Below are 22,127 nucleotides of genomic sequence, written 5' to 3' on the forward strand. Positions count from 1 at the left end.
AGCCGCAATTACTGTTTCCAGCTATCTGTACAGGCGGCTGCCTGAACGGTGGCGTGTGCGCAGGGCCCGAGCGGTGCGCGTGCGCACGCGGTTTCGGCGGCGCACGCTGCGAGCGGGACGTGGACGAGTGCGGTGCGTTGGCGCACCCCGCCGCGCACGCGCCGTGCGTGCCGCGCGCATTGTGCGTCAACACGCCTGGCTCCTACTACTGTGTGTGTCGGGACGGATACAGGCGCGATCCGCACAGAGACCACTGTGAAGGTGGGTTTATTTATAGTACTGGTATTGAAATAAAGCATAAGAGCGGCGGCGTGCATACAGGGTATGCACTAAGCGGGCAGGTGATATAAAATAGTAAAAATCTTCAGTACAAGTTAAAGGCTTCTTTTTAACTCGTACTAAAGATTTTTACGTCGTACTGGGAAAATGGATGTGTTGCCTGACGTAGAGCATTTGTATTGCACCGAACACATTACGTATGGCATACGATTCGAATCTCTAATGAACGAACGACGAAATGTGGATGAGTTGTTGATTGAACAGAATTATTTGTTGTAGAGCATTGATACCTCACATAAGGACTTTAGATTCATTTTTGGAGGGCCGAGTTCGAATCCCAGAATGCACCTCTAACTTTATTATGTGAGTTTTAAGCAATAAAAATATCACTTGCTTCAACGTTGAAGGGAAACATCGTGAGGAAACCTGCGTGCTTGAGCGTTTCCCAAAGTGTTTTCAATGGCATGTGGAGCCCTCCAACCCGCACTTGGCCAGCGTGGTGGACTAAGGCCTTAATCCTTCTCATTGTGGGCGGAGACCCGTGCCCTGTAGTTGACCGTTAATGGGTTCATGAAAATGATGATGATTTGAAGTTCATAAATATTACCCTATACGAAGCTAAATGGACAGGTCTAAAAGTATCAAAATGTATTAATTAGTTTCAATATGTTCTTTCTAAAAAGTTCAGGACTATTTTTAGACCAATCGTTCCCACTATGCCGCTTTTCGCTGTGACATTAGTGCAACTAATAATTTAAGTTAGTTAATTATAGAGACTGGAATCCTTAGACTAAATTGCTATATTTCCTGATCTCAGGATATCCACGACCTACCAATTTTGTGATACGAGTACTAAGATTGGGTACGATCCATTGATTGCAATATAATAAGGATAAAAGGAGTCATCTCATGTTTCAGATGTAGACGAATGCACAGAAGGCTTCCATACGTGTCATCCAAGTGCTCGCTGCATAAATGTAGAAGGAGGTTTTAGATGTCAATGTGATACACCTTCCTGCGAACTCAGTAAGTTACATGCATTTTTTTATTGACGGCCGATTGGCGCAGCGGGCGGCTACCCTGCTTGCTGGCCAAGGCCGTGGGTTCAATTCCCACAACTGGAAAATGTTTGTGTGACGAACATAAGTCACACAAACATTTGTAAACATCAGTGTCTGGGTGTTTATATGTTTATTAAGTATTTATGTATTGATATTCATAAAAACATCCATCAGGTATCATAGTACCCATAACACAAGCTACGCTTTATTTGGGACTAGATGGCGATATGTGTTTTGTCGTGGTAAATTTATTTATACAATAAAAGTAATCTCCTCATATATTTAAGCAATAAAAACTTATTAATTTTATTAAAAGCCACGTTCAAAATTATCATCCCGCTCTGATCCATTTAATTTAATTTTACCTACGGCTTTATCAGAACAGTAGTCATAATAATAACTATTGCTCTACGAGTCCTCGTACTGATTTCACACACCTTGTCGTTAGAACTCGTACAATCAAGTGTAGAAGAATCCCAAAAATATCTTCTAATAATGACTTTTCTTTTAAAAAATGTTCTGCATGTTGTTATTCCCAATAAAAGTTCAACTACTTATGCCAAGTGTGTATTAAGTGACGTGCATGATATCAAGAAGGGCAAAAGTTTACCTCACGATTATAAATATGAAGGAATTAACTTACTTGCTCACCTGCCAAAGCACGGAAAAAGAAAAATGGAGAAGTTTCCCACCCGTTTAATATTAGACGTTTATTATTTGGATATTATTTCCACCCGCGTTCTAGCGCCGGGTGGAAATAATATCCAAATAATTTAAAATTACACTGCGTATGCTCAGAGAGTGATAACTATGAGAGAAGATAACTATCCCGTGGAGAAAAGGCTAACCGTACTGGTCGACAACACCGTTTAGTCCCCGTGAGAAATACAATGCTGCTGAACTGACAATGCATCAATTCGTCATACTTGTAATGTAGTCTAGTAATAATTTAGAATATTAATGTCGTATATTATCTCAGATTTACAGTCAAATATTTCGTTATCCTTTAGGTTGTTCGTGGCAAGGACAGATCCTGTCAGACGGCGAGCGGTGGATGGAGGCGAGCGGATGCCGCTCGTGCTCCTGCAACGCCGGCGTCGCATCCTGCGTACGAGCGCTTTGCGCTTGTGATAAAGACAATACCTCGCTTACCGTAAGAAATCTCTTCTCAAAAAAAAATAACAGCCAAGAAAAAAATCGTAAGACAACCTGCATGCCTAAGAGTTCTCCATAATAATCTTAAAGTCTACCAATCCACAATAAAAGCTTTTTTTTAAATATTATATTAAAGTACAATAGCTTGCGCAAAAAACTGGTTAACCCAGGTGATTTAGTAAGAGTTAGTTACACGTGTCTTAATTCCTTTGGCAAAATAAGTGGGGGTTCGTAACATGTGTCTCACTCCCTTTGGCTAAATAAGTTTGAATGCGTAGCAAGAGTCTCACTCCCTTTGGCTAAGTGGGAGTTCGTAACATGTGTTTACTACCTTTGGCTAAATAAGTGGGAGACGGGAGTTCGTAACATGTGTCTCTCCTCCTCCTCTTTGCAAGTGGGAGTTCTTAATGTACTTATGTCTCACTTCCTTTAGCTAAATATGTTGTTCATAATTTTCAGTTCGCAAGTACGGAGTCGTCGCTGTCGCTGGCGCCGGCGGCGTGCTGTCCGCACTGCGAAGCGCGCTTTCATTGCCGCCACCAGGAGATGCACCACGTCACCTTCCGCAGCGGCGAGCGCTGGCTTTACCAGTGCCAGATCTGCGAGTGTCTAGTACGTTGCCCACATTGTTGTCATTATTCAAATAGGCCCATAGAGGGCAGTTTGGATGCCTGGATACATAATTTGTTCAAGGTAGTGAGCTAAGAGTTAAGTTCACAACTACTTTCGGAAATTTCGGTCTGGATTGACGAAAGATTAATATTCTTTTGACAGCTTCGACGATAATTCAATACTGTGCTCGAAATTATATATTAGTTAATTAAAGCAAAAATATAATATTCACTTTTTACTTTTGTACTAATTGACACATTGTAACCTTCGGCCCTTTAGCGAATCTGTCTAGTCACGAATCTGTCCAGAACCGAATAAAGAGTTCAATCGAGCTTTTTTTTTTATTTTACTACAAGCTAGCCCTTGACTGCAATCTCACATAATGTAGAGTGATGATGCAGTCTAAGATGTAAGCGGGCTTACCTGCTAGGGAGCTGTTATATTTAACTTATACTCCTGATCGGTTCTTGCGCGTCATCGAACGCTAATAGCTTAGCGGCACGTCTTTTTCGGTAGGGTGGTGACTAGCCACAACCGAAGTCTCCCACCAGACCAGACAGGAAATATTTGGAAATAATAAATTATCATATTGTTCCTGCTCGGAATCGAGCCAGGTACCTCCAGCTGAAAATACAGGCACAGCGCTCACCCTTGCGCCGGGGGGGGTCACCAGTAATCTACAAATGAATCATATGTTTGTTATCATGTTTCGTTGGAAACTTTCAGCTGGGTGAAGTAGACTGCTGGGAGCCCGAGTGTGAGGAGGGCACGGCCTGCTGCTCGGCCGGGCCGGCTGCGGGGGTGGGCACCGGCTCCAGCACCGAGGGGGGTGAGTGGCGCGCGCCCCACCGCCTCGAGCTGGCGGGCTGCGCGCCCCCGCACTGTCCTACCTGCCAAGTACGTACCGCGCGGACACACCCACACATCTAGAATGTCCATCAATAAACACTGATCATGTCTCACCCTAACCATTCTTAGTCCCAAAACAAGTAATCCTATCTGATCTCGAGGTGACCTATTTTTTTTTATTATTCGTTCAGATCAACGTTTCAGACTGAGTGGGCTTTTGGACTAGCGTCCGAACGCTTAGCCCCGTGGTAAGGATCCATGTTCGGGTGAAATCTGATATCGGGGCCCTCTTCTATGGACGGCTGGGCAGACTTTGTGTTACCTAATTGACACATTGTCTCTAAATCAGCGATGCGAGTTTTCTAACAGTGTTCGAGAATTAAGATAGAGATTTCAATATATAATAGGACTTGAGCGTATTTCGTGATACTTAAGCTTTCCAGGTCCTCCCTCTTTTCGTTTATTAAATCTTGACTTAACGATATAATTTTCGATTTTCGCACATACATTAGTTATTAGATTATTAGTTTTTAATTCGCAAACTGTTGTTAAAAGTATATTATGATATGTATATTAATTATGGGGCCTAAGTATATTTTCTTAATTGAGTCCTTTGACCGTGAGTCTTTCTGAAAAGAAAATTCTCGGCAAAATATAAGTTCTTTATTGATTTGATTTGATTACTTTAATCTTTAATAAACCAAATAGCTTTTGCTGATGCTTGTCAATTCTTGTGCTTTTCGTTCTTCTTATATTTATCAGTGATACTAGGTCTTCTGGCCATTTGTTCCACAGGTATATTCTATTATATGCTTTGAAAGTGCTTAAAAGGATTAATTGACGCTCACTGATATCTAAATTAAAGGTCTTTATAACCTATTAACTTGGAAGTTACATTATATGTTTTTTTTCTCAAAATTTTATAAGGTTGCCTCTTTCTCACGTTACTTTGAACTAAAATATGTACTTACTAATCGAAATATTGGATCCCTAGATTTTTTGTAATCATCTGAATTAAGCGCAGCAGTATTGTTACGGATATAAAATAGTCCATCTTGAAAAAAATATTTTTAAGTTTTTTTAAGAAGACAAGTTTTCAAAGTTATGTACCCTTTGGAACCACTATTAGTAATAATACTATAGGACTATGATTTCTTTAACAGATCTCTAGCTCATCATTTACACCCAAATAGCTAATTTCATAAACCCCACATGATACATTGCTAATTATAATGATTTCAAGGGTATTCTAAGGTTGATGCAAAATCAGGTAAGTCTTGGCTTCCCAACGCATAACAATAAACATCCGTTAAGGAGATGAAGAAAGCGCTTGCTCAGATCTGGCTTCGTGTTATAAATTGTGACTAACCATATATAACCCTCGCGCCACATTATTGGAAATTTCCGACAGTTCTCACTGCTGCATATCTTTAAAAATATATGTACAGGCACAAACAAAACCAACATAAAATAGGTAGGTACTAAAATACTGTTTAGTACATTAAGACATACTTTCGCCCGAAGTCAATTATCTAATCCAATATCTTCAGATGGAAGATAGAATTTAGTAGCACTACTAAATTTTTGAAAAAGATTTGGATTTTGATTGATTACATTAGTTTGCGGCGTAAGTTGAGCACAAAAGATCCTGGAGGGTCGAAGTGCATCCGCTGAAGCGGGCCTCATTACAAGATAGATAGATTGCGGCGTAAATTGGTTTAAGTCAATGATATGATATGGCCAACGACGTCGAAATATCTGGCAATCTTTGTTAATAATTTGGTACCAAATATTAAAATCTGAGATTTGAATAACAGCCACTGATAAACTATTTGTAAAGCGGTTGCATAACAATTAATGATGACGGTATAGAGAGAAAACATTGTATATGCAAGTAGTGGGAGAGCTTTTTCTGACAGAGCTCGCCTGGGGTAGTTAGAGTAGGTACTATCACCATGCTTATTTCTGTCGCAAAGCGCATCGTTGCAATGACACAGCATTGCCGGTCTAAAGGACATGGTTGCCGGTATTATTACAGGCAAATGGGATTTAATTCCCACATCTCAGGTCAGTGGACAGCACGAAGCAGAACGTGGGCCCCGCATGCCCTGCGTAGTGTTGTTCTGTTCATTGGCGATGGCTGTCCACTTAAACTTTTCCAAGTTATGTGCGTTTTAAAAATTAAATATCACTTGCTTGAACGGTGATGGTAAGCATCGTGATGAAAACCTGCCTGCATGAGAGTTCTCTATAATGTTTTCGAAGACGTGTTAAATCCACCAATCCGCACTTGGCTAGCCAGGTGGATACGACGGAGAGAAGACCCATACCCTGTAGTGGTCCGGTAATGGGTTCATCATGATTATGATATTTATATAAATATATATATATATATATATAACCAGCCATAGAACGTTTATTATTGAGGCCTGAATGAGATACCTAATAAAGTTGAAGTTGTAATGATAAAAGTGCGAATATTCGACCGATAATGTGGCCCGTGGGTCAGAGTGAGACGCTTTGTGTGAAAGTGAAGTTTCCGCTTGTTGCAGGGCGGGCAGTGTGCTACTTTGGTGAGCAATCTCGCGTGTTGTGTGCATCGGTAACCATCCCCACTCTTCTTACTCATTCATACATTGCTATTAACATTTATTTGTGCTTGTGCCTTCGATTTGATATTATTTACCAGTTTTACTGACTTCAGCAACAGATCCAAAAAACCGGCTCCGGACTTTTATTCATTGCTTTATCAACAACGGCATTGCGTATCAACAGCAAAACTGTCTCAAGTTAATTTTACTACCCTTTGCATAATACAGAAACGCTCACAATACGCATGATGACGAAAGCAAAGAATCGCTAACATATTTTATTTGTCCGTATAAGTTAAAGTTAAATAAAATTCCCAATCCGCCGCGACTTCAAAATGACGTCACGTCTATATAAATATAATTTTGAACGGATTGAACTTCGAAAACCTCTGCGTATATCAATTTTGTTGTAATTCCAAACTATCATTTTCTAAGTTTTTGCTATTAATACCAAAATCAATAATCTTTAGCTAAGGAACAAGGACTTACTCCAATTAGCTTTAATTTGCCTATGACGTCACTAGTGCGGCCATGACACCCGGCGTGCGTTTTCGCGGATGTCATCGTGCCTATTACAGAGTCCCGCATCAACATAATACTGGTACATTTGACTTATGCCATTTTAAAAATCATCTGTAAGCCATTGCTCTGGGCAAAATGTTTGTGAATCAAATATAAGCAGTAGCAAATTTCCTACATGAGACACTTTTATAATTTTGACCGGAAATTTTTCCGGTCAAAATTATATAAAAACGAAATAAATTTTTATTTACAATAACACAGGCAGGATTGCGTACGTCATAAGAATTAATTCAACAGTGAATGGTTATCAATTTTATAATTTTTTTTAAGTTAAAATAAAACTCGGCAAGGTCTTCAGGGCGTACTTGGAACCCTAGTAGCTACGGTTTAAAATTAACGAATGTTCCTTTTATAAAATCATCGCCTTACAATAATGAAAATAAATATGTATAAATGCATCATTGGTGCATGTGATAGGTTTACATAAACAAAGAATTTTCGAATTAGAATTTTAATAAGCTTATAATTCATTATAATCATACGCAATTCACTCGTATTATTACACCAAATAAAGGTATTGGCATGGTCAAAAAACATTAATAAAATCTATTTTTTGATAAGTATTGAAAAAAGTTTATATCATTATATGTTCATTTCAATATTAAATCGAAGGCACTTCATTTCAGGGCTCATATTACTTTGCATGTACTATTACGATTCCTTTTTCATTTCGCATGGTGATTTTATTGAAAATGTTTGGTGTAATTTAATTACCTTTATAAAATTGAATTAGCATGTTAAATGTGCTAGAGAAAATTACCTTGTTAGGATTTTCTTTCACTTCATTATACTTCATGAAGCTTATCCGATTATTAGTATTTAGAACAGAATCCTATTTTTGCCGTACAACCGTATTGTTTTAAAATTACTATTACTTAAAATTAAATCTTCCTATTTAAGTTTTTTTAACGTTCTCCTAATTAAATAATTGTTTCCTCAACTGAAGCATTTCGAAGATTATTCATAGTAGTTGATTTAGCTAAATAAATATATCTAGTAAAATTGATTTTGTAGATGAAGTAATTAGCAACGTAGTTCCTTTAATATCTAGTCCCGAATAATATTAGGTTTGTAGGTAGTTGTTTGTATTATTTGCAAATGCCGACTATGAGTTTAATCTTTGCGATACGTCAGTTTTGGAAGTGGCCATGTAATGCGTCCGCGCCCACCGAACCGCCGCGCGGGCGCTCGGTGGGCGCGCGGCCGGCCGACACTGAGCTGCGGGCGTGTTGGCGCAGAGCGCGGCGCGACGTGGCGGCGGCGCTGGCGCTGGCGGCGCTGTGGCTGGGCCGCGCGCCACACCCGCACCGCAAGCACCGCGGCGCGCGGCGCTAGAGCCGCCCTGAGCGACGCACGCACACCCTATTTATTCTAGATAGACCTAATGTTAACCAATTGCCGCGGGCGCGCCCCGCTCCCGGCCTTAACTGAGCGAGCGGCGCGCCCGCGCCCCAGGGCCGCGCGCCGCTGCGTCGCGCCGCACGCTCATCCTCGTTATAGCAATATTATAGTAATCGTGTAGGTCGCGGCCGCGCGGCGCGACGCGCGCGGCCGGCGCTAGCCTCGGTCCGCCGCGACGCGTGAACGTGTGTGCGCTGGAGCTGGAGCGAATGGAGCGCGGCGGGCCGACGCGCGTCGCTCCCACCGCACCTGTAATCTTTGAATTCTAAACTGTCGAGTTCGCCCGCTTGTATTGTTATCTTTAGACTTGTATCGTAGCCGGCCGCGAGGCGCGCGGCGCCGGCGCGGCGGGCTCCGCGCCACTGAGCGGCCTAACGTTCCTCCGGTAGTCCTGTAGTCTTTAAGCCTAGGGGCGGGCCCGTGACCGCTCGTGCGCTCGCGCCCCTGTTGTACGAATTTTTTCATAATATATTATAGTTTTTGTTTGTCTTTATATAGAGATCGTTTTCATGAATATTTTGAAAATAACCAAAAATAGGTACCAAATATAGAGAAGATATGATTGTTTCTTGATTTCGTAAAGCATTTTAATGCTTGCATGTTGTATTGTGTTCAAAAAATTACAATTAAAAAGATATCTTAATTATTTCGTTTTAATATCTGTACCCACCCTGTAAGTACGCTAGAGAAATATTGTTACGATATCAATTATCTGGTCAATAAAAATAAAATGTATGACAATAAATACTTATTTATTTCCGATATAGCCAATATTATTATACGTTTCCACCAAAATACCTATATAATATTTAGAACCTACGTAAGTTTTATTGAAAGCAGCAGTGTGTTACTTAACGATGAGTTGACGTATGCGGTTTGCAACGCTAAAATAAGATAATAATTTTTGAAACCAAAATAAACAAAAAATATATGAAAAAGAAAAAAAAATAGTAATCGTTAGTAAAAATTTAAACACTTCTGTGAAACGTAAACCCTACTTATCAGCTGATTGGCGATCGCATATTACAAGACAAGCCACAAGCATCTTACTGTAGTCATGGGAAATGAACGCCAAACACAGTCGTCTTTGAGCAAATTTAAAGGTACTCGTAAGGATTGAAAAATACGACTGAACAATTCATGTTTATGCATCTTACGCATTTATTTTGGAATTTTTAGGTAGATATACTCTTTGGGGACGTTTCATTTTCAGCGTTTCTGTGGATGAATTTGTGAATACCCACTGAAATATGCCTGATATCAAAACTTTCGCATTTTGTCAGATGAATTTATAGTGCATATCTACTGAAAAAGTGGCATGTTGACAAACATCATCAGCAATTACTTCGGCGTATCACGATGCAGTAAAAATGTGTAATAATCTCACCGTTTTTTAAATTTATGTGGTACCGAGAAATCGCCACGAGTGTCTTTGCCCGGCGATATTAAGTAAGTTGCGATCAGCCCCCTAACTGCGATCGCGCAAATACTGTTATTTTAATATTAAAACTTTGTTTTCGAATTAAAAGCGTTATTTTTAGGACGTCAAGGTATGTCAATTAAACTGTCATTTTAAAATACTTCTCCTGTAAGCAATGGTAGCAACTAGTCAGCAGTGGCGTTTACGGCGTTTTTGACCAGGTTAGGCATAAAGCGGGAAAATTTGAAATGGCAAACCCTCTTCCTATAGGAGTTATTTAAAACGCAGCTACAAATAAACGTGGAATAACGTCGGAGTAGTTATTCAGTATTTTATCACGTTCTGAAGTTCGAATAGTTGTCTCAGTTAAAGTGTGACAAAATACTGAATATTCCGAGGAGACTCCCCGTTCATTTCTAAAGCCCTGGATAGGCAGTGCTTTTGTGCGTCTAAGAAGTGCACGCCACTGAGTACCAATGGTGAGATTTTCTAACTACGTTTACTTATCCGCGTGAAAGTTAACTATGGTGTATATGGTATCGGAAGAGCGCCATCTAGTTACAATACTGGGAAACAGGCTGGTCACTTTACATCTAATTCGGCGTTAACTTTCACGCCATCGAATAAGTATACTAAGGTGGATAATCACACACTTGGCCCTCAGATAGTAACCCCCAGTATTATATAGCGGGTGCCTCAAGACGTGGTTGTGAGTAGGCCGGCGCGAAGGGCGGTGCGGTGAGGCATGCAAAGCGCATCGGTTGTGGCTTGTACCCGGCCGGCGGCCTCTCCACCACACCCGTCACTAGGGTGTATGCGGCCGCGTACAACGTCACTGCCTGTAAAGGAAACTTCTTCTAAACCATGTACTATAAACTAGTACAGAGTGCTGCTAAATTAGATTGAAATAACTTAAACTATTCGAAAGCAATAAACTATGTAATTATTCATTGCGAAAAAAAGATATGTTATTCTTGAACATATTTTAGTCAAAATGTTGATGCTTTTTATATTCAGTACAATTTTCTCACTAGAACCAAATTACGAATTGAGATAGACATAACATATTCAAAAACATTTCCGAAGGATTAAAAGGTATGCCTGTTTTAACTCTGTGCTAATTTTGCATTGAGCTTACACCTCTGAGATAGAATAATCATAGTGTTATCACGGAAAAACTAACAGTTTACTGCAAGATTTTTAAAAAACCGAATAAAAACACGGACCCAGTCGCAGGTAACAGCCAGTTCTTACAATCTTTCTGCGATCCATAGAAAAGTTGTGCATTATATAAATGAAAAAATCCACCTATGATCATATAAATATACAGCTTCCGTATCGCAGTCGTATTCGATAATATTTTCAATATAAGTTACGCCTAATTTGTGTGCATTTTTGACTGTATGTAGTTCAGTTTACCTTAACAATAATTATGGCACAAGCAAGTATAGTGATTGAGTTAGCAAGCATCCGCAACTCGAAAAGGGCAGGTCGGAGGCACCCCGTGCTATACAACGGTATCTCGCATATATTATTACCATTCTGAAATAGAGGTACACATTTTATATCTATTCGGTACATCGATATAAATCTATACTAATATTGTAAAGCTAAAGAGTTTATTTATTCGGTTGAACACGCTAATCTCTGCTCGAATTGAACAAATCCTCTCGTGTTGGAAAAACCATTTATCGAGGAAGGCGTTTACACCTTCGTTAAAAAAGCTTAGGTACAACATTACGCTACGACCAAGTCCACGACATCATATGCCTTTCTTATAATACGCGGACGAAATCCTGGAGAACCGCTGTTCCACAGGTATGGTCCAGCGAACAAATAGCTTACACTACTTCGACCCACAAATAAATCAGCGCCATCTGGTATAATACTCGTGAAATACTACGCAGTACGATTAAAGTTATGTTAACAATGCGAAAGTGCGTTTGTTTTTCTGTCCTTCCTTTAGATTTTTGGCAAAAAGTTAGCTAAAAGGACGGCAAAGTTATACTAAGTAGCCTATACTACTCCTGTACTTTTATTCCAGAAACACGAACTGTTACACGGGATTGTATAAAAACCATAATAAACGCAGACGAAGAACGCGGGCAATAACTAGTTATGTCAAATTTATGTCAGTAAGTAACGTTACGGAGTTAACCTTGTTTAATACGGCAATAAAAAATACCTACCGATAGATCAGGTTTCTAAGGGTGATGAGAGTGAGGAAAGGGGATGAGTGATTAAGGAGCCTGTCTGACGAGAAAATTTATAGAAGTAATTGTCATCACTTTAACCAATTGACGTCCACTGCTGGATATAGGTCTCTTGTAAGTTTTAGGAAGTTCCAAAATCCACGCTACTGGGCCCCTTGTTTCCAGCGGCTCCCAGCGACTCAATAAACGAAATAATGGTAAAACTTCTAAATTTTTTTTATTATTTTTTGACGACCTACCTGGCGTAGCGGCAAGCGCTGTCTGTGGTATTAAGTTGGAGGTCCCGGATTCGATTCCCAAAAAAATCCCGGGTTCAATTTGGGAATTCGTAATTTCTAAATTTTCTCTGGTCTTGTCCGGTGGGAGGCTTCGGCCGTGGCTAGTTGACACCCTACCGTAAAGACGTGCCGCTAAGCGATTGAGCTTTCCGGTAGGATTTCGGGTAGAAACTGATTAGGAGTATGAGTTAAATGTAACTGTCATAGTACCTAATAGGTTAGCCCTCTACCATCTTAGATTGCATCATCACTTACTTAGGTGAGGTTGCAGTAAAAGACTAACTTGTAGTGGAATAATAAAATCTTATTAAATTACCTTTCCATTCCAAACTCGTCCACAGCACGAGGGAGGTAACCGCTGTCCATTATTGTACCAGTCTTCATGGGACTTCACGCCACAGCATTTTAACTGAGAATTAAAATGTGAGAACTGAGTAAACTGATTCACTGTATTAACTGCACAAGCGACTTGCCTAGATGTGCCGAAGGAATTCAAAATGGACGACGTGAAGAAAAATGTGCTATAGCAATCCACCTATCGACAGCCTGCCTGCAACTACTACTGAAAATATTATGGGCTTTTCCGAAAGCGCGCCAACATTCACGGACTTGCCTTATCAGCCACTTCCCGCTACCTATACGAACACATCAGCCTCTCAGGCTGGAGGTCGTTCTATGCTACGCTAACCAATGCACGGTGTCCACTCCAGAAAGTGTCTACCCAAGCCGCCATAGATTTTACACCGCCAATGCTAACCTGTGCTTATAATGAGTGGCGGAGTTTGTTTTTACTGTTTGTTTGTGCGCTCTAATCTCTGGATTTACCGGTCAGTTTTGGGAAATCTATCTTTGCGTTTAATAGCCTAATTCTTGAGGAACGTCACAAATCATTAAGCAGATTTGACGCCGTGGGTTGTAAAATAAAAGTTTGTATGGGTAAATTTACAAAAACTTGATCTAGTCACATGACTAGATGAAGCCACATCAACTTGATATAAAATAATATGGACAAAGGAAGACCCCACATAACGCTATAAAAGTTTTATCACATGAGCGTCATAATATAACTTCCTTATAACTGAATATTATCGCGGTCCTCGAGCACGACACCAGCTCGGAAAAAGGTCTGCTTATTTTACGACTGACCGCATCAACCTAGCTCCTGTAAACTTACCTCCATTTGCATAGACGCAAAAGCGCTTCTAACAGATGGGTCGATTGCTTCGAAGGACATAGATCGCAGCATGCTAGCATTGAGTATGGCAGGCTCACGCACCGCTCGTGATAAACCCGTTATGGAAGTCATACCGATAGACAATAGCATTATCCCAGTTGTCACTAGTATCATAAGCTGAAAAAATCATAGTTTGAAAATGTACGTGCAAAGATTACAAGTAACAAGTCTCTATTTTTAAGTTTTTGCATGTCATGTCCTGGTTTTCCTTCATATTAATCTATGACACGATATGAAATTTGTAAAATATTTTAAAACTGTAATAGGTAGAAGCTAAACTTACTCTCATCTGATTGGTCACTGAAAAATCACTTTTTTCCCACGCTTTCCCGCTGTAATTGTACTGAACAATTATTGTACAGGTTTTAGCAAATAAAGTTGGATGTAACAAATTGTTTTTGGACAAGTTAGTAATTGGATAATAATCATGCATATAGAAACACCCTGCAGCGATTGACGCAATTAAACTGGATATATTTTAAGCCTAGACATATTATTTATTTTAAAGAATGATTTTCGGGATTCCAAGGTGCTGGAATGGCAGACCCGAACTGGTAAGCGCAGCGTTGGTCGACCCCCAACAAGGTAGACAGACGACATGAAGCGCATCGTAGGTAGCCACTGGATCCAAGCGGCACAGAACTGTGGAATTTAGAACTCCCTACAAAAGACTTATGTCCAACAGTGGACGTCTATCCTTTGATAAGATGATGACGATGATATTATTTTATTTGTTATAATAAATAAATGTAAACGTCGTTCTAGTGTTTCTGTTTCGATTCCCTGGTTGGGGAAATTACTAGGTAGGAGTTCTTCTGTCAATAACTTTTAAGGAGGTACTTCCAGCGCTAATTTGTAGTAGCATCGTGGATTATTGGTCAATAGTATTTATCCCATTAGATCACCATGATCATTGCTCTAATTCCATCTCTGCTATTAGAAGCCGTGCGATATGTTTATGATGACGATTTTCAAGGATACGTACAGTTGCTAGTAATGAAAGAGATCTTGGGTGGTAGGGCACAAGGGTCGCCAGCCAACACGCTGGCAGGCAGAGCAGCGCTCCCGATATAAACAACACGCTCGAGCCCAGTTCAACTCCGAGATCAGACGTCCAGAAATAGTATGACATACGTATCAAACTCCATATTGTTGACACTCCGAGAATCGATCCTCCGCTCTATAATTATTATTTCGGAAAGTTTTATAAGTACTTATATAGTTTAACGACCTCCTTGGCGCAGCGGTGAGAGCCCGGGTTCGATTCCCGGAAGGGGCAATTTTTGAATTCTTAATTTCTTAATTTTCTATTATCTGATCTGATAGGAGGCTTCGGCTAGCTACTACCCTACCGACAAAGACATGCCGCTAAGCGATTTATTCTTCAAATACGATGTCGCGTAAAAACCGATTTGGGGTATGGGTTAAATATAACTGCCATACTCCCTTACAAGTTAGCCCGCTACCATCTTAGACTGCATCAATATGAGGAATAAAAAAAACCTTTTTTTATTTAAAAACTTTTTACTGGGTGGCTAAGGCTTCGGCTTTTCTTTTGGGGGGGACAAAGTTCAGCACGCACCTCTTACTTTTCGGAGTTATATGTGTGTTTTAATTTAAGCAATTAAAACAAAAGCATTGACGGTGAGGAAATCTGCATGCCTGAGAGTTCTCCAAAATGATTCCAAGGGCGTGTGTCTACTTATCAACATTTGACTTGCTAGGCTACGGCTTACTCAATTATAGAGAAAACCCCACACACACAAACACCACACAGCCACACAGGCCAAAGTAAATATATCGAATTCAAATTCAAAAATGTTTTATTCATATAGACCTTATCACAGGCATTTATGAAGCGTTCATACATTTAACATGTTAACACTAATGTTAGTGATGGTAATAACTGCATTCGTTAACTTAGAACTAAAACTAGGAGGGTTCCAAACGCGCCCTAGTCTAAGAAGCCAGAACGACACGACAAACTTAGCCAGGTTTCTTTTTTGTTATCACCATCTCACAATCGAGTTAATGTTTAGCTATGAATTTAGAGAAATTCATACCCAAGCTTTTTTATCATACATGTAATCCTTAATATTGAAATAGGATTTTTCTATAAGTTTACGTTTCGTATAAACTTTGAACTTGAGACAAGATATCTGTGGACGTGCCCTGTGTTTGGCCGGTAGATAAATTACAGCACTTAACTCCATCAGAGATATAACAGTAGCGTATAAAAAAAGGGAGCACACATATATTTTAATTATTTTATTAATTATTTTTTATTTATCTACTCAAACTAATATTTAAGTATTTATATAGGTAGGTATATTAAGATATGTATTAGTATATTTATTTTTTTATATTTATCAATAGTATTTCTAATTTTTTTTTATTTGTGTAGTCTGGTTTATGTATTAGTATGTAGATATTTGTATGTATGTACTAAATAGTGTACCCCACCTATTTGTTTTCTTTTTAGTTTTCCTAATCCTAAAGTTGCCTGGCAGAGATCGCTACTTAGCGATAAGGCCGCCTTTTGTATCCTGCTTCATTCTTCATGTGTTTGTTCTTTTTTTGTCTTGTTTCTTTGTTTGAGTGGTGTACAAATAAAGAGTATAAATAAATAAATAAATCATCATGGTGAAAAAAAAGGACACTTACCAGCAATAGACCGGAGCACACGAATAACACTAATCCGCTACTTCTCATTTTGATAATAGTTAAAATTTCCAGATAACAGAGATATTTTTTTGTCTTGAGCAGAGTTTTATTTAAATTATAATAATTGGCATACTTGTCACATTAATACTTCAAACATTTGGACCGTTTGTTTTTCAATATATTTTTAAAAGTATTGAAAACGTTAAGTAAAACCTTTTTTTGTTCCACCAACAAGATTCACCGCAGAAGTGGGATTTTGAGCCCATACTGTAAGAAAAAAATTAGTTAATTAAAGTTTTAGCTTTAATTTGCAGCTTTCTGAAATCGAATCCGGTAATTTCACTCTATTAAAGGTTCCTTATGAAGCTACATTCGCAATAGTAAATGAATGAATATACTTATAATGAATATACTTCTACACCACAAAGAGTACATAAAAAAAGAAAAATATAACAAAACATATTATACAATTTTGCGGCCTTATCGCTTCACAGCGATTTCTTCCAACCAATGGCGAAGAAAATAAATACAGAAAATAGGTAATCGGTAAATTAACTACCCCATTAATGCTATATTTTCAGCAACGGGGCAAATAGTTTTAATGAACTACGAGACTAATTTTCGTATTCAGACCAATCTTTAATCTGAGATTAAAGTTATGGAATATTTATGAGATACATAATAAATTTAATTGAAAAAGATTGTGCTACGATAAAATATTTTCACGGATGAAAATTGCAATTCGCAAAACCCATGTAAAAATAAATTAAAATGTTTATATAAATTATGAGTATAAATTTAAAAGTAGTATTAATAAATCGCTTTCAGAAAAAACAGAGGCAGCATTAGACTTGTATTAAAATGAAGAAAATGGTAACTTTTCTTTTAATAATTTATCATGTCTCATCAGTTTGCTGCTTCCTTGACGACATACTACAGCCTCTTGCACATGTTTTTGAATATGGTAAGTACGGATTAATATTCTAAATATGTTCTTAGATACATTATTATTTAATTTCAGAACAGAACTTACCTACGATACGATTTTTACGTTAGATAGCTATGCCCAGCGGCTTTGCTTATAATACTTTTAATTACCGATTACAAATGACTGCAAATAATCTGTTGCTTGGCACATTTAGTCTACAGCGCTGGGTAAGCATCTATCTCGTCGTTGGCCTAGTCAATAAATGGATGGGATGGGAAAGTTGAAAGAAAATTTGGTATCCGCCGTCTCAGCACTAATCGCAAAATAAAGAATCTAAATCGCATTGTTAGTTGATTCGTATGCTGGAGGCATAAATAACATTTAATGATTTTCTGTCCTAGCAGTAACGTTCTCATAAAGTCAAAGTCAAAGTAAAATATTTATTTATTCAAATAGCCACATAGATGGCACTTTAGATTACATGTAAAATATGACATAGAAGTAAGTTAATGGCGATAACTAAATTTGTCAACCTAAAACTAAAGCGACGAGGGTTCCAAACGCGCCCTGGTCTAAGAAGAATCCCACAACAAACGGTTTAGACGGTTGTTTATTTTTTTTATTATCGTATTCAATATCGTTAAGCCTTTAATAAGTGAGTGGCTTGCTGCAGTCTGCTGAGGAGCCTCTGCCACAGTTCGCTTAGTTCTGTCCTCTCTCTCTCTAATCGTATTCTAAAAACGTCAAACATTTTCACCCTCTTCGAAGAACACAATGCTGAGCCCTCGTAGTATGAACTCAAATCATGCAAAGTTTCATTTGAATCCATTCCGTAGTAGCTTGATGCGCAGCCAAGATCCAAACAAAAATTTTAAAATAATCTCAATGTACAGAATTCGACCCGTTATAGTTTTATTATAAGTAGGAGTTTAATAGAAGATTCGACTGTAAACAATATTTTCTGCGTTAAATTTTGCCAGTAAAGTTCTTTGATTTCCGATACCAAAAAGGTAGAAATGAACACTTATGATTCAACTTTATCCGTTCGCCACAACCTTATCCCCATCATAAGCATATTAGAGTTCTACTGCAGGGCAAAGGCCTGTCTGATAGGAGGACGAGTGTTAGAGCATACACCCACCACAAGGCTCCAATGCCAGTTGGCAGGCTTTAACGTTAATCCATGCTAGGGGCTATCCATGTTAGGGATAATAACCGGGATCCGTGCTAAAGACTCGAGCGTTCCGAGACAATTTCCCAACGCCTACTTACTGAGTTTGTTTTTACACGTTACAAATTCTTCCAACGATTTGAAATTCGGATCGGCCCATGTCCATTTCGAATTATCACATAAACGGACTTGATTCGTATGTTCCAATGCAACTTGTTATTTGGTTTCAAAACTACATACTTACTTTTTCTATGTCTAATCATTTGTTAAAAAACACAATTTCCTAAAGTTTGCAAAGCGAAACATCTGGAATATATAGTGTTGATCCGAATTTATTTATTATTATTTATATCCGATAAATATCCCCGTGGGTAAGGACTTCGGCTTCATTTTCGTGGTTCGTGTTTGAATGCCAGCAGACAGCTGTATCATTTCTAAGTTATTTGTGCTTTTAGCTTAAATTTCGCTTGCGTAAACGGTGAAGGAAAACATCGTAAGGAAACCTACAGGCTTGAGAGTTCTCCATAATATTCTCAAAGGTGTGTGGAGCCCACCAATCAACACTGGGCCAGCGTGGTGGACTACGGCCTTAACCCCTCATTGTGGGACCCGTGCTCTGTAGTGGGCCGGTAATGAGTTGATATGATGATGATGATGATTATGGATAAATTAAATACATGTCTTTGTCTCGCGAATTTTTTTGGAAATAAGCAATAACTCCATACAAATAATCTTAGTCAGATTTGGTGACGGTAGATTTCCTCACTGATATGTATTGTTACAGGTGATAACTACGGTGATCAGACATTCGTACAGTCTGGGAAGATAAGCCTCTTTGAGAAAAAATTTAAAATTCCAATTTCCGTAAGTTGCTATTTCATATCTGCTAATTAAATATAAAAGTATCATCGTAGAATAGTAAAAAAAATTATCCATGATCGTAGCCTGTGGTAGTCACCCATGTATCGTTTCTTAGTGTTTTGATGCAATAAAGTTTATCTAATGTATTCTTTCATGCATCACTAGCTACACAGACAGTTCGAGCGAAATAAAATTTGACTAATAAATAGACATTTCTAAATATGACATTTTTGAGTTGACCAAGAAGTTGACATCTACCTAATTTTACTATTAAAACTGTAACTAAATGGCTTAATCTTAAATACAAATAAATTGCCTAATTAAATAGATCTGTATACTTCAAAAAATTTTGCACGCCTTTATAGCAAAACATGTTTGGATTTTATTTGTTATCTATTTACCATATATCATGTAACCCATGTTTAATGCAAATAAATGAAATTATTATTATTATTATTATTATTATAATATTATAAGTGTCGTCAGGAGATAATTTTGGATAATCATTCTAAAATGGCTTTGATTTGGTTTGATAGAAAGCTCAGATAGAAGGCTTCAGCCGTACTACTACGTCTAAGCTCTTTAGGATTATAACAAATTGACATACACAATTTGTGTGTCAATTCGATACATTTTCGGTTGTGAATTTTTCGAAGTCCGTTTTTATGAAAAGTGTAAAATGCCTTTTTTTATCGTCATAATTGACTGACCAAGCAGACAACCAACCTGACGGTAACTGGAAAATCATCGTCTATAAACAGGGAAATACTTCACAGGCCATGTAAGGAGCACGTAGCGCAAAATGCCGCCCTGAATTTATCATTTTGAGACGTAGGTGTTATGCCTCATACGTTTGTAACTACACCGGAAACCACGCCCTTCAGACCGAAACACAGCATCGCAACAATGCTGCTTAGCGGCAGAAATATGAATAGCGATAGTACTTCTCCAGACGAGCTCTATTACAAAAATAATAATAATAATAATAATAATAATAATAAGTTTATTTCAATTAACGGTTACACAGTAAATTAAAAAAAGTACAAAATAAAGCAAACATAAGGTAATGTGTATCATGAAATAAACATAAACCCAAATTCGATAATACTGCTGTAGTGCAAGACTGAGTCGCAGTTATTATCGCCCATCTCTGGAGCTAGAACCATACACTTAAATTAAATCTAGCGAGATGAATAAAAATAGAAACCTAAAAACCTTTTGAATTAAATTCAATTGAAAGCATTTTTTTTTCTTTTTCTTTTCTTTTTCTATATGTACATAAATACATCCATAAGATTTTTTTCTTTAAAAAGCTCTAATACTACTAAAATTATAATAATTGCTGCGAAAAGGATATACTTTCTTCTCTCTAATATTGCCCTTTCTTATCTCTAATATTAGAGGTACTTTTATTTATTCAAATTCAAATATATTTATTTCAAGTAGTCTGACTTTTGAAACGTCAAGTCTGCCTGTTTATAGTGACTCTACAACTGGTTCAGAAGGCAGATGCTAGCGAGAATAATCCGGCAATAATCTCAGCAGTCGCTTCATCATATTTAAAATATAATTATTCTGTAGAAATGAAAGCGGAGCGGTGTGCTTCCAAACAACCTGTATGGTGGTGAATACATCATATTCAAGTGGCGGTATCCTAATCTTAGCAAAGGTCTCCTATTCATTGGAAAAAAAAAACATTAGAAAAAGAAAATGGAATTGATAATTTAGTGTATAAGAAGCATCTTATATAGGGTGTAAGCGGTACGGTACAGCGGCGGCTTTTTTTTCAGTTATTGATCAGCTGCTTTCAAATTTCTTAATGGAGGAATTAATGTTTTATGTTTTCATGACTGTTGTAGTAAAGTTAAATTATTTTAAATATTGTTTAGAGTTTCTGCAGATCGGATAGATTAAAGGCTGTCGATGTTCGACAATACAAAATAACTTATTTTGATTTATCAAATTTGTTGGTTCTTACTTAACAGGTGCCAACATGCTCAGAAATCACATATGTGCGCGTGGAAGTAAACAACGTGGCGAACTCTCCCAACATCCAGTACCTAGAGCCAACGCAAACTGTGGAGATCACCTACGGTCCGCTACAATACAGCAGGTCCTCCTACAACGTGATTGCAAAGACAGCCCCTAAAAAGTACTGCAAGGAAACTCAGTCCAGAGTTCATCAGAAGAGGTGTCTGTCTTCAAACAATATATAGACCTCCTAGACTTGCCGTGTAATAAAACTATTTTCATTACGTTTAGGTTTTTTAATCCCACATTACATTTCATTTTGAAGATAGTTTAGTGAGCATTTTTTGTGAGGGAAATTACAAGCATTTGAAGATCTTAACTCAAAACTCATGTTATAAAATAGGATAGTAATCGTATATTATAGAGTAAAGAAGAGAAATAGGGAAAAATAAATAAGTGTAAAGATTTTACACCTGCCAGCCCGGAGTGGGGAATTGGTATCGCGATCCTCTGAGAGCCGCGGTAAAAGCTCTGAGGTAAATTAGAGGAGCATTTTACCGTATAATTTTAGCTTTAAAAGAATGTAAGAATCGAATGAAATGGTAAAAGTAATTAGTAAATTCCTTCTGAAATTATTAGTAAATAATTAATTTAACATTTCCAGCCACCAAGATTTCCCTTATTATCAAAAGTGTAGTGTGTAGTATCCCTCAATCAGTCAATCAAAAATACTTTATTGCACACAAGAAAAAAAATAAAAGATACAAGTCATTTAAATTTGTGTTACAAAGGCGGCCTTATGTAACCATTATGAGGAATTGGCTCGTCGAGTCGGAAAGAGGTATAACTTCGACTTC

General features: G+C 38.1%; 3 protein-coding genes across 5 annotated transcripts in view; 2 read left to right on the plus strand and 1 right to left on the minus strand.

The window, feature by feature from the left end:
* Positions 1-9,237, plus strand: part of LOC120623891 (protein kinase C-binding protein NELL1-like) — an 86,394-nt gene extending 77,157 nt beyond the window's left edge. Inside the window, exons 12-18 of one of the 3 annotated variants that reach the window (XM_039890175.1) lie at positions 22-261; positions 1,198-1,305; positions 2,351-2,493; positions 2,955-3,107; positions 3,834-4,004; positions 6,509-6,558; positions 8,368-9,237. In XM_039890175.1, the coding sequence (XP_039746109.1) occupies positions 22-261; positions 1,198-1,305; positions 2,351-2,493; positions 2,955-3,107; positions 3,834-4,004; positions 6,509-6,558; positions 8,368-8,464 (962 nt within the window). In that variant the 3' untranslated portion in view covers positions 8,465-9,237. The remainder of the gene's footprint in view (positions 1-21; positions 262-1,197; positions 1,306-2,350; positions 2,494-2,954; positions 3,108-3,833; positions 4,005-6,508; positions 6,559-8,367) is intronic. The other 2 variants (XM_039890177.1, XM_039890176.1) reach the window with 2 other exon arrangements.
* A 231-nt stretch (positions 9,238-9,468) lies between these two features.
* Positions 9,469-16,963, minus strand: LOC120623893 (tetraspanin-3-like). The gene is made up of 7 exons (XM_039890178.1): positions 16,899-16,963; positions 16,340-16,606; positions 14,661-14,855; positions 13,616-13,792; positions 12,758-12,850; positions 11,370-11,492; positions 9,469-10,789 (listed from the first exon to the last, which is right to left on the minus strand). The coding sequence occupies exons 2-7, from the start codon at positions 16,385-16,387 to the stop codon at positions 10,631-10,633; spliced, it is 795 nt and encodes a 264-aa protein (XP_039746112.1). The 5' UTR covers positions 16,388-16,606; positions 16,899-16,963; the 3' UTR covers positions 9,469-10,630.
* A 199-nt stretch (positions 16,964-17,162) lies between these two features.
* On the plus strand, positions 17,163-21,556 carry LOC120624051. The gene is made up of 3 exons (XM_039890378.1): positions 17,163-17,303; positions 19,223-19,302; positions 21,285-21,556. Exons 1-3 carry the CDS (start codon positions 17,201-17,203, stop codon positions 21,513-21,515), a joined length of 414 nt encoding a protein of 137 aa, XP_039746312.1. The 5' UTR covers positions 17,163-17,200; the 3' UTR covers positions 21,516-21,556.
* Positions 21,557-22,127: the final 571 nt, after the last annotated feature.

The sequence above is a fragment of the Pararge aegeria genome, chromosome 5 (assembly GCF_905163445.1).
Source record: "Pararge aegeria chromosome 5, ilParAegt1.1, whole genome shotgun sequence".
Taxonomy (NCBI): Eukaryota; Metazoa; Arthropoda; class Insecta; order Lepidoptera; family Nymphalidae; genus Pararge; species Pararge aegeria.

Coding starts and splice junctions, on each gene's coding strand:
- LOC120623893 (XM_039890178.1), bottom strand. CDS start 16,387: ATGAGAAGTAGCGGATTAGTGTTATTCGTGTGCTCCGGTCTATTGCTG. Junction 13,793..14,660: donor CTCTTTCATTACTAGCAACT/GTACGTATCCTT, acceptor TGATTTTTTCAG/CTTATGATACTAGTGACAAC. Junction 10,790..11,369: donor GTGCCATAATTATTGTTAAG/GTAAACTGAACT, acceptor TTTCCTTTACAG/GCAGTGACGTTGTACGCGGC.
- LOC120624051 (XM_039890378.1), top strand. CDS start 17,201: ATGAAGAAAATGGTAACTTTTCTTTTAATAATTTATCATGTCTCATCA. Junction 17,304..19,222: donor TGCACATGTTTTTGAATATG/GTAAGTACGGAT, acceptor GTATTGTTACAG/GTGATAACTACGGTGATCAG. Junction 19,303..21,284: donor AATTTAAAATTCCAATTTCC/GTAAGTTGCTAT, acceptor CTTACTTAACAG/GTGCCAACATGCTCAGAAAT.